Source organism: Gastrolobium bilobum, unplaced genomic scaffold (assembly GCF_033153095.1).
Source record: "Gastrolobium bilobum isolate Gb01-03AN ecotype WA unplaced genomic scaffold, APGP_CSIRO_Gbil_v1 utg1285, whole genome shotgun sequence".
Lineage (NCBI taxonomy): Eukaryota > Viridiplantae > Streptophyta > Magnoliopsida > Fabales > Fabaceae > Gastrolobium > Gastrolobium bilobum.
Window position 1 is genome coordinate 225,038 of NW_026896900.1, and position 19,976 is coordinate 245,013.

At 35.7% G+C, this 19,976-nt stretch overlaps 1 protein-coding gene across 4 annotated transcripts; it reads left to right on the forward strand.

The window, feature by feature from the left end:
• The first annotated feature begins 3,914 nt into the window (after positions 1 to 3,914).
• Positions 3,915 to 8,363, forward strand: LOC133302736 (probable inactive dual specificity protein phosphatase-like At4g18593). Of its 4 annotated transcripts, XM_061502552.1 has the most exons (5): positions 3,915 to 4,029; positions 4,260 to 4,318; positions 7,202 to 7,250; positions 7,503 to 7,774; positions 7,868 to 8,363. In XM_061502552.1, the coding sequence occupies exons 4-5, from the start codon at positions 7,540 to 7,542 to the stop codon at positions 8,020 to 8,022; spliced, it is 390 nt and encodes a 129-aa protein (XP_061358536.1). In that variant the 5' UTR covers positions 3,915 to 4,029; positions 4,260 to 4,318; positions 7,202 to 7,250; positions 7,503 to 7,539; the 3' UTR covers positions 8,023 to 8,363. The 4 variants fall into 4 exon arrangements, with proteins under 4 accessions (XP_061358536.1, XP_061358532.1, XP_061358533.1 ...); XM_061502548.1 differs by lacking the exon at positions 7,202 to 7,250 and having other exon boundaries at positions 3,917 to 4,029; XM_061502550.1 differs by lacking the exons at positions 3,915 to 4,029; positions 7,202 to 7,250 and adding an exon at positions 4,085 to 4,161.
• Positions 8,364 to 19,976: the final 11,613 nt, after the last annotated feature.

Consider the following 19,976-nt stretch of genomic DNA (forward strand, 5'->3'; position numbering starts at 1 on the left):
CTCTTAACATCATTTTCTTTATTCCAAGGACTAGAATTTAAGTCATCTGATTAAGGGGAACAAGTTACTTACCACTTGAATCAATGATTGTTTACTAATCAATTTCGTTCTTGCATGTGTTCTTAAAAAAGAGAGTTAATTTACATTGTTTGCAAAAGAAGTTACACACAATTCACACACCCCTCTTATGTTTCTGTTTTAGCCATCTTTTCTTTACATGAAGTTGAAAGTGTGGCGGGATGAGAAGATTTTTTTTCCTACTGATCTTCCTCCTTTTACTGGGCTCTTCAAAAGCTTTCTTTTCCATCTTGGAGGTAAGAGGTGGCATATCAGGTTGACCTTGTAATGAGCCAAGAGAAGTCAGAATAGGAGTCTCAAATCTCGTTTGACCTTGAACTAAAAATTCTAGCGAGTTCAAAGCAGTATTGTTGGGACCTCCAGCCGAAAGTCTTTTTGCAGCCATCAGTTCAAGCATCCTCTGCTTTGTGTCCATCTCGCTTTCTGCGAAAGAATGAAATTAAAGTATTGTAGAATGAACAGGAAAAATGAAGGCATGAACATAGTGCGAGATCAAAAACAAATGCTACATGTATTTAAGATTCCTACCAACAAAGACCTTTACATTATTGTCAGTATATTAAGAGAGAATGGTGTATGCACTCAGCAGACCACCATCAATAACTTTATAAGCAATCTCACATAACCTATTCACTGTAATACCCTCAGGAGAATCTAAGTCCGAAAAAGTATAACTAAGTTTAAGCCCATCTTCAGGATCTTGGCACCAGTATAAAGGAAAGAAGGGGACTTCATCCTCGTATTCCAGAAAAAAAGGGGTAACTACCCTATATCTTGAAATATTCCTTCTTCCACTCATGAATTTTGTTTGAAAAAACCTCACAAAAATTGAAGTCTTGGTTTTTTGGGAAAGAAATCCAGCTCTTACGAGCACAATATACCCTAAAAGGACAAAAAAATGACTTAACTAAAGGAAAAAGATCAAACGCTCAAAACATCTCATATACATGAATAAACCCCCACGTATTTGGATGAAGCTGGGTAGGGGTGATATGAACATGATCTAAAAGTGAAATGACAAATGAAGAAAAGGGGAAATGAAAACCTAAGGTGACAAAAAAAAATTATGCATCATCAAAACATGATTAGACCTATCATCCACGTGAGATGAACAAACACGTTCATCTGCAGGAATAGGAGAAATTTTCCACTTGTGGTCAGTGGATTTGTCCATAGTAAGGTGAACAACAACAACAATCTCAGCAGCAGACTCCACAACACTAAACTTGGAGACTTCTTTCAAAACATCATTAGACACCCATGTGAAATTATACGTATCTCGCACACCCGAAATAGGGCCACTTCTCTCTGTAATTTTCTTTTACTCATGATAGCCCTGAGAAAGGAAGAGGTAGAACAAGTGTCAGATGAATCAGCAGAAGAACTGAAATAAGAGCTAGCAGGCATTTTTCCTATTATACATTTTTTGTACGGATAACCAGCAGGATAAATAACATTTAAAGGGACAGGGGTGGAACTGCGAGATATTCTAGAACCAGGACGTGTACTTGACTCAGAATCAGAACTACTTGAAATGACAATAGATTCTTTAGATTTTGCAGCGATAGGGTGTTGGGCCAGCTTGTTCTTAAATATTGCTTCGCTGGGAAAGAACCCTAGGAAACAAGCGAGATTACCCTTAACTCGCACGGGATGGAGCTCTATCTCTCCTAGAGCCTTGAGATAAGGACCCACCTCCATAATCTCTAGTGAGGGAGGAAGAGTCCCAAGTATCTCAGCCTTTTCTATCATGGAGAAATTCATTCACTGGTCAACCACCATTCTCCTATGCCAAGGGACCTAGCTGACCTAGACCTAGGTACTGGCCTAAGCTCTGAACTAGTTGAACTTAACCTCTCGACCATTCTAAAAAATGCAGAAAAAGGATGTTCAACAGACATTTTTACAAACGGGTGGAAAACTACCTAGAACCCAAAAGTAAACCCAGAAACCATAGAGGCAAATGACCAAAAGGAACAGACTGCTCACTCAAAACAAGAATCAATGCAGAAGTGAATGAACAAGCACTCAAAAACTATTGGCATACAATGAATTTCCAGAAATGCAAAAAAATGAAAGTGAAAGTGAAAGGATTATACTTTAATTCGAGGAAGTTCTTCGGAGCACATGAAACAAAGTAGCTTACTCACACTTACGTGTCACAAAAGCAAAATGACAAAGAATAATGGAGAGCAACTATGGAAGGGAGCAATATCAGAAAAAGAGAAGGCACGAGAGTAAAAGTAATCATTCCCTCCAAAACCCTTAAGGTTAAAACTCAAAAAGTAACCAAGGGTATATGTGTAAAAACATGAAAAAGTGAAATGGTAATGCAAAGGAGTGGGATGCATGTCAACAGGAGACCAAAGAGTTAATGCATTAACCCACACGTAATTAAGGCAACATTAAATGCCCCTGACAGTTTAAAGTCAAATTAACCGTTTATTAAGCGGCGAAATGACTGATTACCAAAATCTACTCAAGTGCAAACAATAGTAAGAACGTAGCAACATCTCGTCACAAGCGAATGAATATCTCGCATAAGGACTACATATTGCTCCTCATGCTTACAGTATAAGTAGTAAGTTGATGGACTTCTGATCTGGACCTGCTATATACGAAATAGAGGCTCAATCTATTGAAAGGCCCAAAGGGTTCAGAAACTATCAGAGCTTGCCCAACAAGGCAACTCATCTCGCATATTAAGCGTAGGGGTCTCGCAAAACTTGGCTAACAAGTCAAGGATGAATTAACATGGAAGGAAACATCATTATCGAGATCAGCAGTTCAGCCAACTTGGCCACTACCTGAAACCCATTAATGAATGGCAGCTCCAGCTTGCCACCACGTCTACTGAAACTAGCTTGACCTTAGGCTTGTCTACCAAGGAATGGTCTGAGAGAGGCCACCCCTCTCCACCAATGAACATGAACATCGTTTTATGAAAGGCAGTATGAAATAAGGCACTTTACACTATAAATACAGAGACATTTAGCCCAGATATGATATCTTTATTTGAAAACTGAATTGATTTGAGCGTCGAAGTGCCTTGCAGGTATCCCCTAGTCTCCTTTAAATTGCCCAGATATACAAAGTGCTGATCAACCATCTCGCCAAACATCCCAGCATCTTGGCAAGCTATCTTGCACATATACCTTCTCTTCGTCAACATCATTCACCTTCAACTATGTATGATCAGGCCCAACCCAATATTTGTTGGACCGATCAAGACTATTATTCAAGAATCAAATTACTTTATTTAAAGAGTTCCGAGAACTAAAAAAACTAAACAATTTTTTTTAACTATTAATATTTTTAATTTTATATTTTGTTTTTTTATAATCAATTCAGACTGATTGGGAACCTAAAACTGATTAAAAAAAAATCAGTTCAATTTTTCAAACTAAATCACTAAATCCATAGTTTAATGAATAACAAAAATTTAGAGATTAGGTTGACCTTGAATTACTTATTACCTGGTACTCTTATTTTTTGGACAATCATTTTATTCTGTATTGTAAAATAATTAATGAAATATGTATTTTCTGTTTTTGAAACTTAAAAGTTAAAACATAAAACAAAAACAACTCATATATATTCTGCACATTTTATTTTAAAATTTTTTATAATTTTTAACATGTCTTATCAACTGATTTTTTTCTTCTTCTTAAAATCAAAAAATTATTTTTTGAAACAGATTTCAAATATGCACAGTGCCCTTTCCCTATTAAGAATCTACTTTGTAAAATTGAGGCCCAAAAAATACAATGTTGAAGACCCAAATCCCATATTGTAATTTAGTTCGAATATAACAAAACTATTTCTATTTTTCTTTCAATTGCCCAAAACAAATCTTGTCTCTTTAAAATACTCATAGTCACGTAGAAGAGAGAGGTGAATCATTCAACTTGAGGCCGCAGAGTAAGTCTCTAAGCTCGCTGCAACATCAAGGTAACTTAATTTCTCTCTCTATCTCCATTTTCTTTTTCCTACTTTTATGATTTTAGTAATCATAACCAATTCAATTCTGTGTATTATTTTTCTGCGAGTCTTGGACTTTCACAAACTGGGAATTCAAACTAGGTTGAACATTTGATTACTAGTACTTTTTCTTTAATTTGGGGTTTTGATATTATAAAGAAAATTTAGGGTAAAAATTGTCACTTGCCATTGTTATACAGGATGTCAGTTGGAAGTTGGAACTTTAGTATAGAGCCTCCTATGTTTGTGAATCAGTGAGGTAGGTTACTATTTGTTCAATACAAAGAAGTCCCGAGCTATTTATTGTACACAATCATCTTAGCCATTTTTTGCTGATTAAGAATCTCTTCCTACTATATTTGATTTATGTATTCTGTAATGTCAAGTTACTGACTTTCTCTAATCTTCAATGCTAATCTATTAGTCTAACAAGTTAGCCCTACCCTCTCTTATGGTGTTTGCGTACTCATTGTTTGATAAAATGCCAATTTCATTATGCTTGCTACTTTAGGTGATTCTTTGTGATTTAGACATGTAAAAGTCTTATTTGTGATGCAGACATGTAAAAGTCTTGTGGGATCTTTGGGTTTTAGTTTCTCTCAGCCTTGTGTTTAGTGCTCTCATGTTACTGATTGCTTGTGTTTAGTGCTTTCTTTTTGTCGTGTGAGTTGTTCATTTTACTCTTATGTTTCGATTTGAGATGCATGCTTGTTGGCTTAAGGTTTCGGTGAATATGATGTGCTCGAAGCCTGGGTCATACAGCTACTTGATAGTTTAGATAACATTGTTTGATTACAGCTGGATTGGGGGGTGATATGCTATGTTGGGAAGCAGTGGCGGAGCCAGGATTGGAGGGGAGGGGGGCGAAAATTAATTTTTTGTCTTGCATAATATCAGTATTTTTTTACCTATTGATCTTTGGGTTATTTGTTTATTTTTATTTATTTATTTATTTATTTATTTCTTTTTTTACTTTTTTTCAACCGTTTTGTATCTTTCATGTGGGTTCATCTACCACCGACCCCAATTAATTTGGGATAAAGGTGTTGTTGATGTTGATGTTGATGTTGACCTCATAGGAACTCATTTAGATAATTTCTTACCAAAATATTAACATTTAACAACATTTGAAAGACTGAAAAAATATACTATTGGTCGGGTCCAACACACATAAAAAGTAGTTTAAAACAATAATTAAAAAAAAAAATGAGTGCCTTAACTAAAACAATGCTTTTAACTACATTTTTTTAAAAAAAATAAAATAAAAGACTGCAACCAAGTTGCCCCAAAAAGTGAATCTTTTAAGTTAGAGCAAACTGATTTTCTCTATATGAAACCACTACACAAAAAGAAACACAACCATGCAAATGAAAAGAGAGCAAAAGGATGGCAAAAAGGCCAAAGTTTTCATTAACCAAAATATAGCATATGAAAATAAAAAAGAAAATGCAGAAAAGGTTACACAGAACACACACACACATTAGGTGAAGTGGAGGTAGATTTCAACTTGGATCTCAAACCAGAACTTCCAAAAGAAGCACATTTAACAATAACAACAATATTATGTTTGACCTTCAAATGCATTAATTTTTTTCCCATTTTTTTTGGGAGAAGGGGGGGGGGGGGGGGGCTAGCCTCCCCCTGTCTCCGTCGCTGTTGGAAAGGACTTAAAAGGGAAGTGTTTGTTTTGTTTTGTCTTTTGTTTTTTGTTTTTTATTTTTCATTTGTTTGTTTTTAATGTTTAATTTTCCATTTGTGCGTTTTATGGATATTTCGTGAAGTTTATAATATTTTAAGTATAATACATCTTCATATGGATTAAAATAAGTTTATTTTTATTTAGAGATAGGGTAGTAATATTAGAACACATGGTAGGGTCACAAAGGATTTCCCTATATCAATGTCAACCCAAACATTTATTTCTGAAATGTGTTCTGAGCATTAATCAGCTGCTGGATTAGAATGTAATGGAACCTACTTTTATTAATATGAAATTGCAGAAAATATAAATGGAGACAAGCTCCTTACAATGATAAAATATAGAAAATAAACCCCAAGAAACCTCAACTCTCCCTCAAACCAACAAACCTAGGCTCAAGAGTTCCCTAGAGATCGCTCAAATTTCCCCACTAACCAACTCTGAATTCATCCATCAGTAAACCCCACCCCTAAATCACCCTATATAATAGCATCTATCTCCTCTAACTAACTACTATGAACTCCTTTGCATTGCTGGACTTGGGCTCATTTGTCATAGCCCATCAATACTCCCCTTCAAAGATTCACCTTGTCCTCAAGGTGAAGGGAGATATCAGGATTTTTGCCACAAATTTCCACTAGGATCCCATTGCTTGAAAGATATTGGACCCCATTGTGTATGACATTGAAGAACTGCCATAGGGTTGCACTGTATTTAGTGCTTTACTTTTGTCTTGTGAGTTGCTCATTTCACTCTTCTGTTTCGATTTGAGATGCATGCTTGTTGGCTTAAGGTTATGGTGAATATGATCCGCTCGAAGCCTGGGTCATGCAGCAGCTTGATAGTTTAGATAACATTTTTTGATTACAGCTGGGTTGAGGGGTAGTAGATATGATATGTTAGGAATGACTTAAAAGGGAAGCGTTTTGTTTTGTTTTGTTTTTGTTTTTTGTTTTTTATTTGTGTGTTTTTAATGTTTAATTTTCCAGTTGTGAGTTTTATGGATATATTTGGTGAAGTTTATAATATTTTAAATATACTACATCTTCATATGGATTAAAATAAATTTATTTTTATTTAGAGATAGGGTAGTAATATTAGAAGACACGGTGGGGTCACAAAGAATTTCCCTATATCAATGTTAACCCAAACATTTATTTCTGAAATGTGTTCTGAGCATTAATCAGCTGCTGGATTAGAATGCGATTCCATTAAATTGATTTGCTTGCATGCTCATGCTCAGCCAATGAATCTACATATCGTTATGTCGTCATTCATCATTCAGTTATATGTTTAGAGGTACCTCTAGGCTCAACAGTTGTTAATAGTAACAATGCTGCTTGAAGTTATTTGCAATTTACAGTATATGATTCATGTCTTATTAATACACACGTGCTTTTACTATGCACATAATGAAACTAAAATGTAAAACTTATTTCTCAGGAAGTTTATTCTGAACTTTAAAATCAATAATGCCCAGATGCAAACTGAGGTAATGTTTCTACCTGCCAGAAGATAGTTCTGGTGAAAATTGTATGATTCTACATGTGATTGCAATTTTAATGTCTTCTGTGAGTTATCATTATTATTCAGACATCAAATTCTTTCATTTTTATTGTGCTTTCTAATTTTTAAAATTTATTTATCATCCTACTATCCTCTTATGTCTGGATCAATGACTGTCGGAGAAGTTCTCAATATGCTAAGTTATTTTTTCTATTCCCATTTTTGTTTTAATTCACAGTGCATAAAGCATACTATCCCTTGATTATTCAATACAAATGGCTGAACCCAGTACACCTGAGTCGGAAACCACAACGAAACCTCAACTCATATACCGGTGTAAGAAATGCAGAAGAATTGTTGCTTCAGAGGATAATATAGTTTCCCATGAGCGTGGAAAAGGGGAATCAAGCTTCAAGTGGAAAAAGAGAAGCAGCGAACCCTGGGAAATGGAAAAGCAACCAGCTGACTGCACCTCAATATTTGTTGAACCCATGAAGTGGATGCAAGCAGGTACTCTTAAATTCCCCTCATATATCTTATGGTTGCCGTAAGATCACTTTTCATACTTCATACTAACATTATGGATATGGATTGACTTGGAAGTACAAGAAGGTCATGTGGAGGAGAAACTTCTCTGTATGAGCTGTAATGCTCGTTTGGGTAACTTCAATTGGGCTGGTATGCAGTGCAGCTGTGGAGCCTGGGTTAACCCTGCCTTTCAGATGCATAAAAGCAGATTAGATGAGTGCTACATGTAAAACAAGCACCTTGTAGCTTTCCCAAAAAACCAGAGCTTGAATCTTTTGAAGAACAAAACATATGGCTGCTTAGCTTTGAAGATTGTCTTGTACCGGTTTTACTTCAAACTAGGTTTATTTATTAGATACTAGTTACTGAATGAAACATATTGTAAATGGTTCTTCTCATACTGATATGTATAAGTTCTTTTTTCTTTTTTTCTTCCTTTTTCTTTCACCATTAAAATTTTCGTTTTCCTTTCCTATGCTGCATTTTGTGTTCTGGTGGACTGACAGACATGCCACAATTGAAAACACGATATATGTGATCTGTGTCATAATAGAGGTATGAATTTTTACAATGGAACTATTTGGATTGTATCACCAACTTCTAGCATGACCATAATTTTCTTGGTTTCTCGGCAATAGAAATTTGTGATTTGTGTATTCCTTCCCTGAACTCAAATGCATCTTTAGTCTATCTTTGAAGTAGTTCATATATTAGCTTTGGATGGAAGATTGGTGACCTGTTTTGTCATTTGCTGCTCAAACTCTGGACATTTAAGAAAACATAAATAGTAATGCTATAACAAATAAAACTTTATTCTAGATGTACTTTTTGTGTAATATAACATAAAAAAAATATCTTATGAATCCTATCGAAGCTAATCCTTCTTAAATTTCACATGGCTATTATTTTTTTGGGCTTTATTAATCTCATGTGACATAAGAGAAGTTCTCTTATGTCATAGAGATAGTTATGAGTAGGACTCACTCACTTAAAGAAAAAAAAAAGTAACACAGAAATCGATGTATGTGTAGAAGAGAAAAATACTTTCCTACAATATAAGATAATATTTTCCCTATTTTTTTATACCAGCTCCACCACATTATCGAGATCCATCATGAAAAATCTTCTATGGCCCACAGCAGTGAATGATCCCATCGAGAAGCTCAAGATTTTTTTTATTATATCTTTTGAGAAATATAGAACAGGAGCTTTATACTACCATGTCCTTGGTGGAACAGAAAAAATAACAGTCAAAGTGATATAGTGGAGGTGCAGATTATGATCATACAGGTCATTGACGTGAGCCATTGAACTCATGCAAATTACTAGGTTGATAGAGATTTGTAGTGAAGGGGACCAATTTGAATCGTCTCTCACGCAAGGGACTAAATCGCTCAACTAAAACAAAAAATAAAACGGGATTTTTTTTTCAATTCAATTAAAAGTAAAGAAAGACGTAAAAATTGAATTAAAAACAACCAACCCATAATTCGGATTCCTAGGACATTCATCATTGGACAAATAATTACTAAATTCGTGGTTAACCCTAAACGAATCAGAATCCTTGCATTCGTTTAGAAACCTTCTCTAGACGATCGCCTAGCGTTTAATCAAAAATAGCGCGTCTACTCGTGCAATCGCAGAGTATCAACCTATTCGACTTGAGGTCATTGGATTAATCAATCTAAACGTTAAATATAACATTTAATCCCTTCCATAGAGTGCAATAGCAGATTTCAGATTAAACATACAATTGTGTGATGCTCAATCCGAATAGGGGAAAACAAACGAATTCAGTTAGAGGGGCGTAGGTTCTCTGGATTAATCCATGGAATCTTCAACCCTTGGGTTAATTAAAGAATGCTTAGCCTAGCATAGCTATTAGAAAACAAAACAAAAAAGTAAAAGAGAATAGAGAAGAACATGAAGAATAGTAGAGAAAATGAAAAACTCAATTGAATCCTAAAATTGTAAAACGTGAAAACTGAAACAAAACGGTAATGTTTCCTAACATATAGCCTTTTAACCCCTATTCAAACCGGGTTAAGGCTTCACAAATCCGACCCAAAAAAAAAAACGGAAATAATGGCTTTGGACCTCATAGATATTGAGTTCCCAATTACAAAAGCAAGCACAATTAATTAACTAAAACTCCAGAATCTTGTCTTTGACTTTGGCTCCAATTTTGACCATCTTCTTGTTCGAATTTGGCTTTCATGTCTTCATAACATTTGTAGCTCTCTGAATCATCTCCAAAACGAGAAAAGAATGAGGTTAATGGGATACTTATAACAAAAGTTAGGCTCAAAATATTGGAATAACGTAAATCTAGATTTTAGTATAAAAACGAATTAAATCTAATTAAAAGCCCAACATTCAATTCAGCCCAAAAGACTAGTACTTACACATTGAACAATCCTAAAATTATTAATCAAAAATAACAAATAAGGACAATAAAATTCAATTATCAATCATTCTACCTTGTGGTGACTGATTAGATAATCACTTTTGCTTGAACTTTGTTTAAGTATATTTTTAGCTATTGTTTTATTTATATTGAATTGTACTCGAACGAGTATGAAATTTATTACATATATTAGGAGTTACTAATTTATTTATATTTTAACGTAGCCTAATTTATATTTTACTTTGGATATCTCACAACAAGGCAAAAAAATTAAAATAATGCATTTAAATTAAATAATTACGCATTTAATGCTGTTTTGTAAAAAATTACACATCTACTGCACAATGTGACGCCACTTTTGAGCGTTACATGTGACGCCCCAATGGGGCGTCTCTCCCCTGGAGATTCTTTCCTTATTTGCTGCAGATATGATTGAGGGACAGAGCATGATGCTTCTGCATATCTTCTCCAAATATACTTAAGATTTGATTTGGATTTGTAGACTCTGATTTGTTGAAGATTTGAGTAGGATTTCTTGAAGATCTATGAATGATTCAAATTATCTGTTTGCGCGCTCAGAAGCTTCCCTCCATTAAGTTAGGATTGGGTCCATAGCTTGCTGGTGATGATGTCAACCAAACACGCTGCTGACCTCATCTTCAATGCTACAACACTGTTTTCCGATGCTACAGCACTGACCTGCAATAAAATAGCAAATGCAATAAATGGTTCTAACACTCAAATTATCTTCAAATATCCACAATTAACATATTTCTCATTCAAATCATGAAAATATAGAATTCATGCATTAATCATATAAAACCAAGAGAATTATGTATATTATTGCACCAAAACATCACAAATAAGCCTAAAAATAACTCTTCACCATAGAGTTATCACCTGCAAGCTGGCTAGCTTTACTTAGGGAGAAGACCGAAGAACAAAAATAGCAAGGGAGAAGAGTTGAGAGTTGGAAGCAAGCAATAGCCAGAAGAAGAAAATGGAGAAGACTATTGTTCAGCCCGTCTTGCAATGCATCGAAGGAATTTTCGCAAAGAGACATTGTGCAGAAGAGGACTCTGCGTAAAAAGACGTTGCATCCCATATCATATATAGATGGGAATGGATTCTCAAATGTGATAAAGTGGTCATGTGGTCAGATTATATTGAAATTATAAGGATTTAAACATAGGAGAAGAAAAGAAAATATCAAAGAGAGTACGAATAAAAAGAAAGAAAAGAAAAGCTCACCTGCTTGCATCATGATTCGTAGAGTCCATTTACCTCACTTTTCCTATAGCTAGCTGTGTTATCACGAAAGAAGAAAGCTCTCTGCACAAGAAAAAGGTTTTTGGCCTGCACACGGCACCACCTGCAAGCTGGGTAACTTTGCTTAGGGAGAAGACCAAAGAACAAATACAACAATGGAGCAGAGTTGAGAGGTTGAAGCAAGCAATAGCCAGGAGAAAAAAATGGAGAAGACTATTGTTCAGCCCCGGGAGATTTTAGGGTATAAAATGGGTGAGTGACAAATGGGGCTAAAACCCACTCATTTAAGGGTTTCTGGCCAATATATACTCGAGTATCTGGGGAGGATACTCGAGTACTCAGGTAAATATTTCAATACACGATGAACACCTTCAACCAGGACAATATACTCGAGTATATTGTCATATACTCGAGTATAGTTTTTTATCAACAGTTAAATAATGACAAATTGATATTATGCTTAAGGAAAATGTCAAATATTTTAAATAGTTTATAAATAAGGGGGAAGTAATAATTTTTAATTAATTAAAAGACATATAAGTCAAATAGCCAGGCTTTTTGACCCTTTTGTCCCTCATTAAATAATTAATAACCAATTTGCCCCTCCCCCAGAACTATCCACCATCCTTCCCCCATTTAGTCGATTAAGTTGCACTTTTAATCGACTAAATGGGCAAAACTCAGAAATCATGAAACGCGAAATTTAGTCGACTAAATACTCACCTTAATCGACTACATTTGTTGCACTTTTAGTCGACTAAGGCCATTATTTAGTCGACTAAATGTCGCAGAAAACCCTATATCCAGACCTCTCTCGGTCTCATTTTCATTATATTCGAAATCAAAACTCCTCTTTCTCTTGTTTGTCAGTTGTGATCCTTCCAATCACCCTTCCATTTCATCCCACCACCTCTAAGGCATAGTAATTGTGAAATCATTGTCATTTCCCTTTATTTCTCAATTGTTTCCCCTAAATCCGAACCCAAAACCCTAAAATCCGATTCCTACCCCCAAAATTCTTGTGAAAGATGAGCTCAAGTCCAAACATGTATGTTACCATGATTTACTATGATGGAAAGCATTATGAAGGCCCCAACGGTGTTCAATTTGAAGGAAACATTATGAAAGCATTATGCTTGCCGGCGACATTATGAGGGTTGACTTGCTAAATCGTAAATGTCAATGTGGACGGTTCACAGCTAGACGATTTCCTTGCAGTCATGTGCTAGCAGTGTGCAAGGTTGAAAAATTGAACCACTATGACTATGTCGATCCTGTGTTCTCAATTACACAAATTGAGAAGGTCTATGCTGCACATTGGTTTCCAATGGGTAATGAGTTGTTGATCCCAGAAATAGATGGTCCAACTATTATCCCAAATGCATCTTTGGTTCGTGCACAAGGGAGACCGAAGTCTTCAAGGATACATAATGAAATGGATTGGGTTGAGTCCCAACCCACAAGCAGTAAAACTAGATGTAGCACCTGCAAGCAAATTGGTCACAATAAACGTACATATCCTATGAGGATTAGACAAAGCTGAACCAATGTTGTGCATGTATTTAAGGTCTTTTGTAAGAGTTCATGTAATTCTGTTATGAATTTTTATGTTACTTTGTGTTACTGTATAACTCATTATGTTATTTGACTTTTCATTTCTAAGTCCATTATCTAACATTGGTCCATATTGATAGATTGAAACTCATAACTAATACTAATATTACCCCTAAATGAATTCACCAAGTTTCGGGGAGCGTAAACAAACAGTTTCAAGCAATACGTACCCAATTGCATACGAATCCTGTACAATACAATTTTGTACCTGAAAGTGTGTTCCCCAAGTCATTATATGCGTGTACATTAGTATTCGATCGGTTCTGTGCCAAAAAAATGCGTGCAAAACAGAATGGGGTGTCAAAACCACTTATTTAGTCGAGCAACCTGTGCTGGTTTAGTCGACTACACAGTTTAGTCGACTAAACCAGTACAGGTTGCTCGACTAAATAAGTGGTTTTGATACCCCATTCTGTTTTGAACGCATTTTTTTGGCACGGAACCGATCGAATATCAATGTACACGCATATAATGACTTGGGGAACACACTTTCAGGTACAAAATTGTATTGTGGCGGTTATAAACCATGAATGTACATGTATTGCATAAATCTTGGTTTAGGGCACCCGAAACTTGTGTTCTTCATTTAACTCTCTTATGAGCACCTGTTCTGAATTTCATTGGACATTTTAGACCCGTTGGACTGTGATTAGACACAAATTGAAAACAAGAATGTAAAATTACCATGTTCCTTCATTTGGTAAACAAGAAAAATGACATAATTACGTAAACGGTTCACAACATGATGGGAACATTAAATAGTTCAGCTCATAAACATAATATCACATAAACTACAAATGTCAAATATGAAGACCGAAGTCAATTACATAACAACACACACTACAAACGTAAAGTAAAAAACATAAACATTAAATCTAATCCTCCTCCTCCTCGGACGCCGTCTCCTCGTCATCCTCGTCTGACACATCAGTCCCCTATCCTACAACATCCTCAACCTGCTGTTTTCCTCGTCCAAGCTCTAGACGAGCAAGCCTATCTTCAACACCCTTGAACCGTCCCTGTATATGTCTAAATCTTTCATTCCCTTTCTGCACGTGACTCTTCCTCCATTTTTTGTGTTTAAGCGCCATTTTTCCTATTTTCTTCAGCGTGGCGTTTATGCCCTTCATAACATCACGCAATGAAAACCCACCCTCAGGCTCAGCTATCTCCTGCTGGTCACCCTCATCATCATCGTCATCATCATCCTCCACCTCGGGCTCAACCATGTCTACAAGTGGAGCAATATCAGGAACCTCAACATCAGCCGCACCTGTGAACTGCCACACTCCTGTTTTGGGGTTCTTTGTCATCTTGCACTGCTCCAGTAGAAGTTTTCCAAACTTATGATTATACCCTGTGGTCTTCTTCAAGGTCACATTACCCATAGGAACATCAAAATGCTCCAATATCCTCTGAACAAGACAAGCAAATGGAAGTGCACCCTTGTGTTTGGCCTTATACATCATCCAACAGATGTAGTGCCTCCAGTTCACCGAAGTACCATGTCGGATAGCCCACATGATGGGAATGTCATGCTCCAACACCCTGGAATGATTGAACGCTCGCGAAAACAGAATGTGGGTGATGACATAGTGTAGTATACGGGACTCCACAGTAACCAACCCCACCGTATAGGCAATGTGTTGCCCACATACTCTTCTCTGCTTCTGCACGACATCACCTCGTGTATATCCTGGAAGTATGGTCCCGATGTCTGCGTCATATTCCACAGTCTGCGCAGAATCAAAGTCATACCCCAGTAACTCCAACCATACCGGAGCCGTCATGATGATCTCCACCCCGCAGACCCTAGACCTCAGCTCACCCTGTACGTAGCTGAGGTTATGGTAGAAGGCCCGTACATGCAGCTCAGAATATGAACACGACAGTTCAGCCAAGGTCCTAAGATATGATTCCTCCAACCACCTCACAATGTTAAAACCTTCTTTTTTCAAAAAAGGCTGTATCAAGTGATTTGGCCCCACATATGGGTCGGTTAACAAAGTCACGGACAAATGATTCATGAACCACGGGGTCATTCTCGAACAAGTATCCGAATGGGAGGTCGACAGGAGCGGGCTCTTCCTCTTGTGACCTTGACGAAGACGGACGGTCTTGTCGTAGCTTCTGTCGTCTCTCATTTCCAGTGCTAGACGATCTTCTACGGCCAGCCATGGGAACAACTGTACCTACAATGCAAGTGGAAACAATATCGATGAACAATAACAATATTAAAAAATTTAAAATTCAATATAAAAAACAAAACCTAATCCTAAAATAAAACAGAAAACAAACCCTATACCTATACCATACCATAAAAACAGGAAACGTAAACCCCAAACGCATTCAAAAACAGCACCCCAAACCCTAACCCTAACCCTAAAATATAAACTCTAACCCTAACCCTAACCCTAACCCTAACCCTAGCACATCACAAAAAACCATTCCTAGCCCCTAACATAAAAACATCAACCCTAACACTACAACCCAAACAAAACAGCAATATAAACCCTAACCCTAACCCTAACCCTAACCTTAACCCTACCCTACCCTAACCCTAACCCTAAGCCTAAGCCTAAGGTACCACATCAACCCTAACCCTCACCCTTACAACAAACTTAACACTTTACCCCTAACCTAAATCCACAAAACCGCAAACAGAAATCAAATGCATGGAGAAAACAAAAAATAAAACCTAAACCTAAAACCAAATGCAAGTCAGAAAACGTTACCTAAATGTCGATTTCGCAAGTGTGAACCAAGGATGCTTCAATCGCACCTTCAAGGGTTGAGATTCGGACTTGGTTGGAGAGACGGGACGGAATGGAGCGATTTAGTCGATTAGGGTTTGAAAATAACCCCCTTTGCGAAATGGGGGGGTTTTAAAAAACCTGATCTGCGACATTTAGTCGACTAAATAATGGACTTAGTCGACTAAAAGTGCAACGAATGTAGTCGATTAAGGTGAGTATTTAGTCGACTAAAATTCGCCTTTCATGATTTCTGAGTTTTGCCCATTTAGTCGATTAAAAGTGCAACTTAATCGACTAAATGGGGGCAGGATGGTGGATAGTTCTGGGAGAGGAGCAAATTGGTTATTAATTATTTAATGAGGGGCAAAAGGGTCAAAAAGCCCAAATAGCCAGCATTTTCATTTTCTTATTTTTTTTCTTTTAAACGTTTTGAAGAACCAAATCATTGCTTAGACTCTTTGTTTCAGTATTAGTAAAGTTCCTTTTGGATCATACTAAAAAACAGGATCCATTTATAAAAAAATTATTCTTGTGGTCCCTATAAAATTCAAAGTGGATCCATTTTAGTCCTTTTGGGGGACTAATGTGGGTCCTTTTTGAATTTGTGAGGAATCAAGATTTCAACTAAATGAGTCCACTTCAATTTTTAGAGACCTCAGGACTATTTTTTTTAGTACGAATACGAGAATCGTGTTTTTTTTGTTAACGACAAAGGGGTATGATATTGTAACAACCAATTAGGGTTACTATCAATGTTACTACCAATCAATTTCATCGTTAGATCGATTATGTCGATTCAACGGTTATATTTATTTCCATCTTTGTATGGTTATGATTTCCCATATTTAATGTGAAAATATTAAATATAGGAAATCATAATTATATAAAGGTGAAAATAAATATAAAGTATTAAATATCAAGAAGGCTAAAATGTAAGTTAATCCCTTGAACTTTGACCATGTTTTAAATTACCCCCTTGTACTTTTAATTGTTTTGATTAACCCTTTATACTTTATAATTGTTTCAAATAAACAATTTTATTAAAAAATTTACAAACTCTGTTAAACCTCTTCACATGCCCTAAGCCCCAAATCTCAAAAATTTCTTTTCTCTTTTCTTCTACGTTCTCTCATCTCTTATTACAATTTTCTTTGGATCTTTTCTTAGTAGTTTGGGATGATTCCGATTTGGATCAGAGAAGATTAACGTAGAAAAATCTTCACAAAGTTTGGGATGGGATGATCTTGTTATTATTTATTCACAAAGTTTCCAGCGATGATCTTTTCTTCTACGATTTGGTATGATCTTTTCGTTTCTCTTTTCTTTAGCTCTTGATTATTTATTCACAAAGTTTCCAACGGTGATTGTTTCCCCTTCGTAGAAGATGTTAATATGTTTTAAGAGAGACCATGGGAGAACATAGAAGAAAAGAGACACGTTAATCTTCTCTAATCCAAGTCGAAATCATCCCAAGCTACTAAGAAAAGATCCAAAGAAAATTGTAATAAGAGATGGGAGAACGTAGAAGAAAAGAGAGAAGAAATTTTTGAGATTTGGGGCTTAGGGCATATGAGGAGGTTTAACAAAGTTTGTAAAAAATTTAACAGAATTGTTTATTTGAAACAATTATAAAGTACAGGGGGTTAATTGAAACAATTAAAAGTACAAGAAGGTAATTTAAAACATGGTCGAAGTTCAAGAGGATAACTTATATTTTAGCCACCAAATGGTGGTAGCTCAGTTGGTACATGGGAGCTGAGCAGGTGGAGTGTGAGAGCATGTGTTCGAACCTCCCCAGTACCACCTTTGGGAGGGGTTTAAAGCCTTAATCCCGAACCCGCCCTGAATCGGACTAGTCGCGAAGCGATGAACCTATGGAATATTTCAAAAAAAAAAACTTATATTTTAGCCTATTTTGTATGTGTAAATTATGTTCAGAGCTGCAACTGTGGGATAATTTAGTGGATAGTTATACATCAAATTATGATTTGTTTGTTTCTTTGTTTATATATATGTTTGAGATCATGGTGATGATGACTAAGTGGGAAATTATTTATCACATTATAAATTATAATGTTTCTTTTTCTTTTATTTTTGTTAAACAACAATTAATATTTCAAACGTAATGATAATTTTTTGACTGCTTCGTGTGGTAAGAGGAACGTGATGGAACAACAATCAAAATTAATTCAAATAAATAAATTTTTAAAGTTGTCATCAATTCTATTCAAATTAGCAAAAAGTTTTTTAAAAAAACTTGTCTTCAAAATTTTTAGGAGTCATTGAGGATATAGATCCACACATCATGATTGTAGCCGTCCGCAATAGATAAAAAATAACGAGCACCCTTAATAGACGGAGTAGGGTTTGGTCTTGTAAGTCATAATAGATTAATTGACTGCTTTTATTATTATTCAAAGTGATTGATCCGAGAGGATCAGGAATGTCCAACCGGTAATAGGTAATTGTATATCGTATTATTATGCTTGCTAATGTTTATGGAGGAGACATCGTAAAGGGTTATAGATCACTGTGAACAGATAATAACGGTATAGTCAAAGCAAGGGGTTTGTGCATAATAACAGCTAAAAAGGTAAAGAGCATAAAGTGTGTACCCGGTGGACTTAGTCCTCTATGTATAGGTGAGTTACATGTAGGTGTAGAATCCTAACTAGAGTGGGTTTGCTAGGAAGGATAGGATGAATGATAATTTGCTTATCCTTATCAGAAAAAACCTATTACCTTTAGGGCTTAATGTTTGATATAGAGACCGGTATTATAATAACTCTAACTGGTGAAATTCTTAATCGGATATAATTAGGTGATTAAAATGATGAATTTGAATTAGAAATAAAATTTTCAATTTTTGGTATTTTTTGGGAAACGTACCAATAGTGTAAAATTAGGGATAAAATCATAACTTGACAAGGTTACCGGAAAACTTGAAATTCATCTGTTAAGAGACTAATAATAGACATTATTGAATGTTAAATTATTTACTTGATGATTAATTCATGAATTAGTGAAGGTTTAAGTGAGGGATAACTATGTCATTTTATATGCTTAAATGAGAGTAAAATGGTAACTTCATATAGGTAAAACCTTTTGACCAAAATCAAGGCTCACTTAAGTGAATCCAAGACCACTCCTTAGTAAAAAATTTATGTCTTCTTCAAGGTGCTTGAGGAGCCAAAACCATGGAGTTGCACATACATATTAACTTTCACTCACATCTAGCCTCAGGTCCCAACATGAGAGTTATTCCCCTCTGCTTTTCCTCACAAACTTGCTAAAATCCATTGTGTGAGGAGATCATTTCTTGAGAAAGTTGAGGGTTTTTGAGTGTTCATGAACTTTGAGACAACTTTGGCTTCATTGGTTGGTTGAAAAACATTCCTTAGAGTCTTGTGAGTTGATTCAAGGTAAGAAATACTACTTTTACTAAATTTTTGGATGGATCAAAATTTTGAAGTTTTCATGAATGTGTGGTTCAGTTCATGATGTTGTGGGGGTGATTGAAGCTTAACTTGTTTGTAAAGTATGCTTGGGAGGTGATTTAATTGGTGGAAAATGGTTTAAAACTTGGTTTCACTCACTTTGAGTTTTGGCCAAAAATTTACATGCAACAGAAAGGGAATTTTAAATATTGTGATTATATTGCATGACTTAGACCTTGTATATAATTGCAGATGTGTTTACAATGTTGAATGATTGGTGAAAATGAAAGCAGAACAATGATTGGAATAATAATACTTTAACAATACTGCATTGAAATAACATCAAGAGTAGCTTCCAAGCTTCAATCCAAATTAAGGAAGCTTCCAAGGCATTTCTCCACAAGATGGCCAAATGGATTACTTAATGAATCCATCAAGATTTCAAGCCTCCAACACCAACAACTTATGGCTTTCAACTCTAAATCAATCAAGAGACAATATTCCCATCAAAACAACAACAATAACCATGGTCATCTAACACTCAAAATCACCATGAGAACTTAGAAATCAAACCTCAAAAATCATTGGTTTAAACTCAAGTTTCTTACTATAGTTATACTCCAAGTCATCAAAGGATTAATCTTCAAGCTTCAAATCAACTAAAAACTCATCCTAGCCTCTATGGACATGTAGGTCGAAGG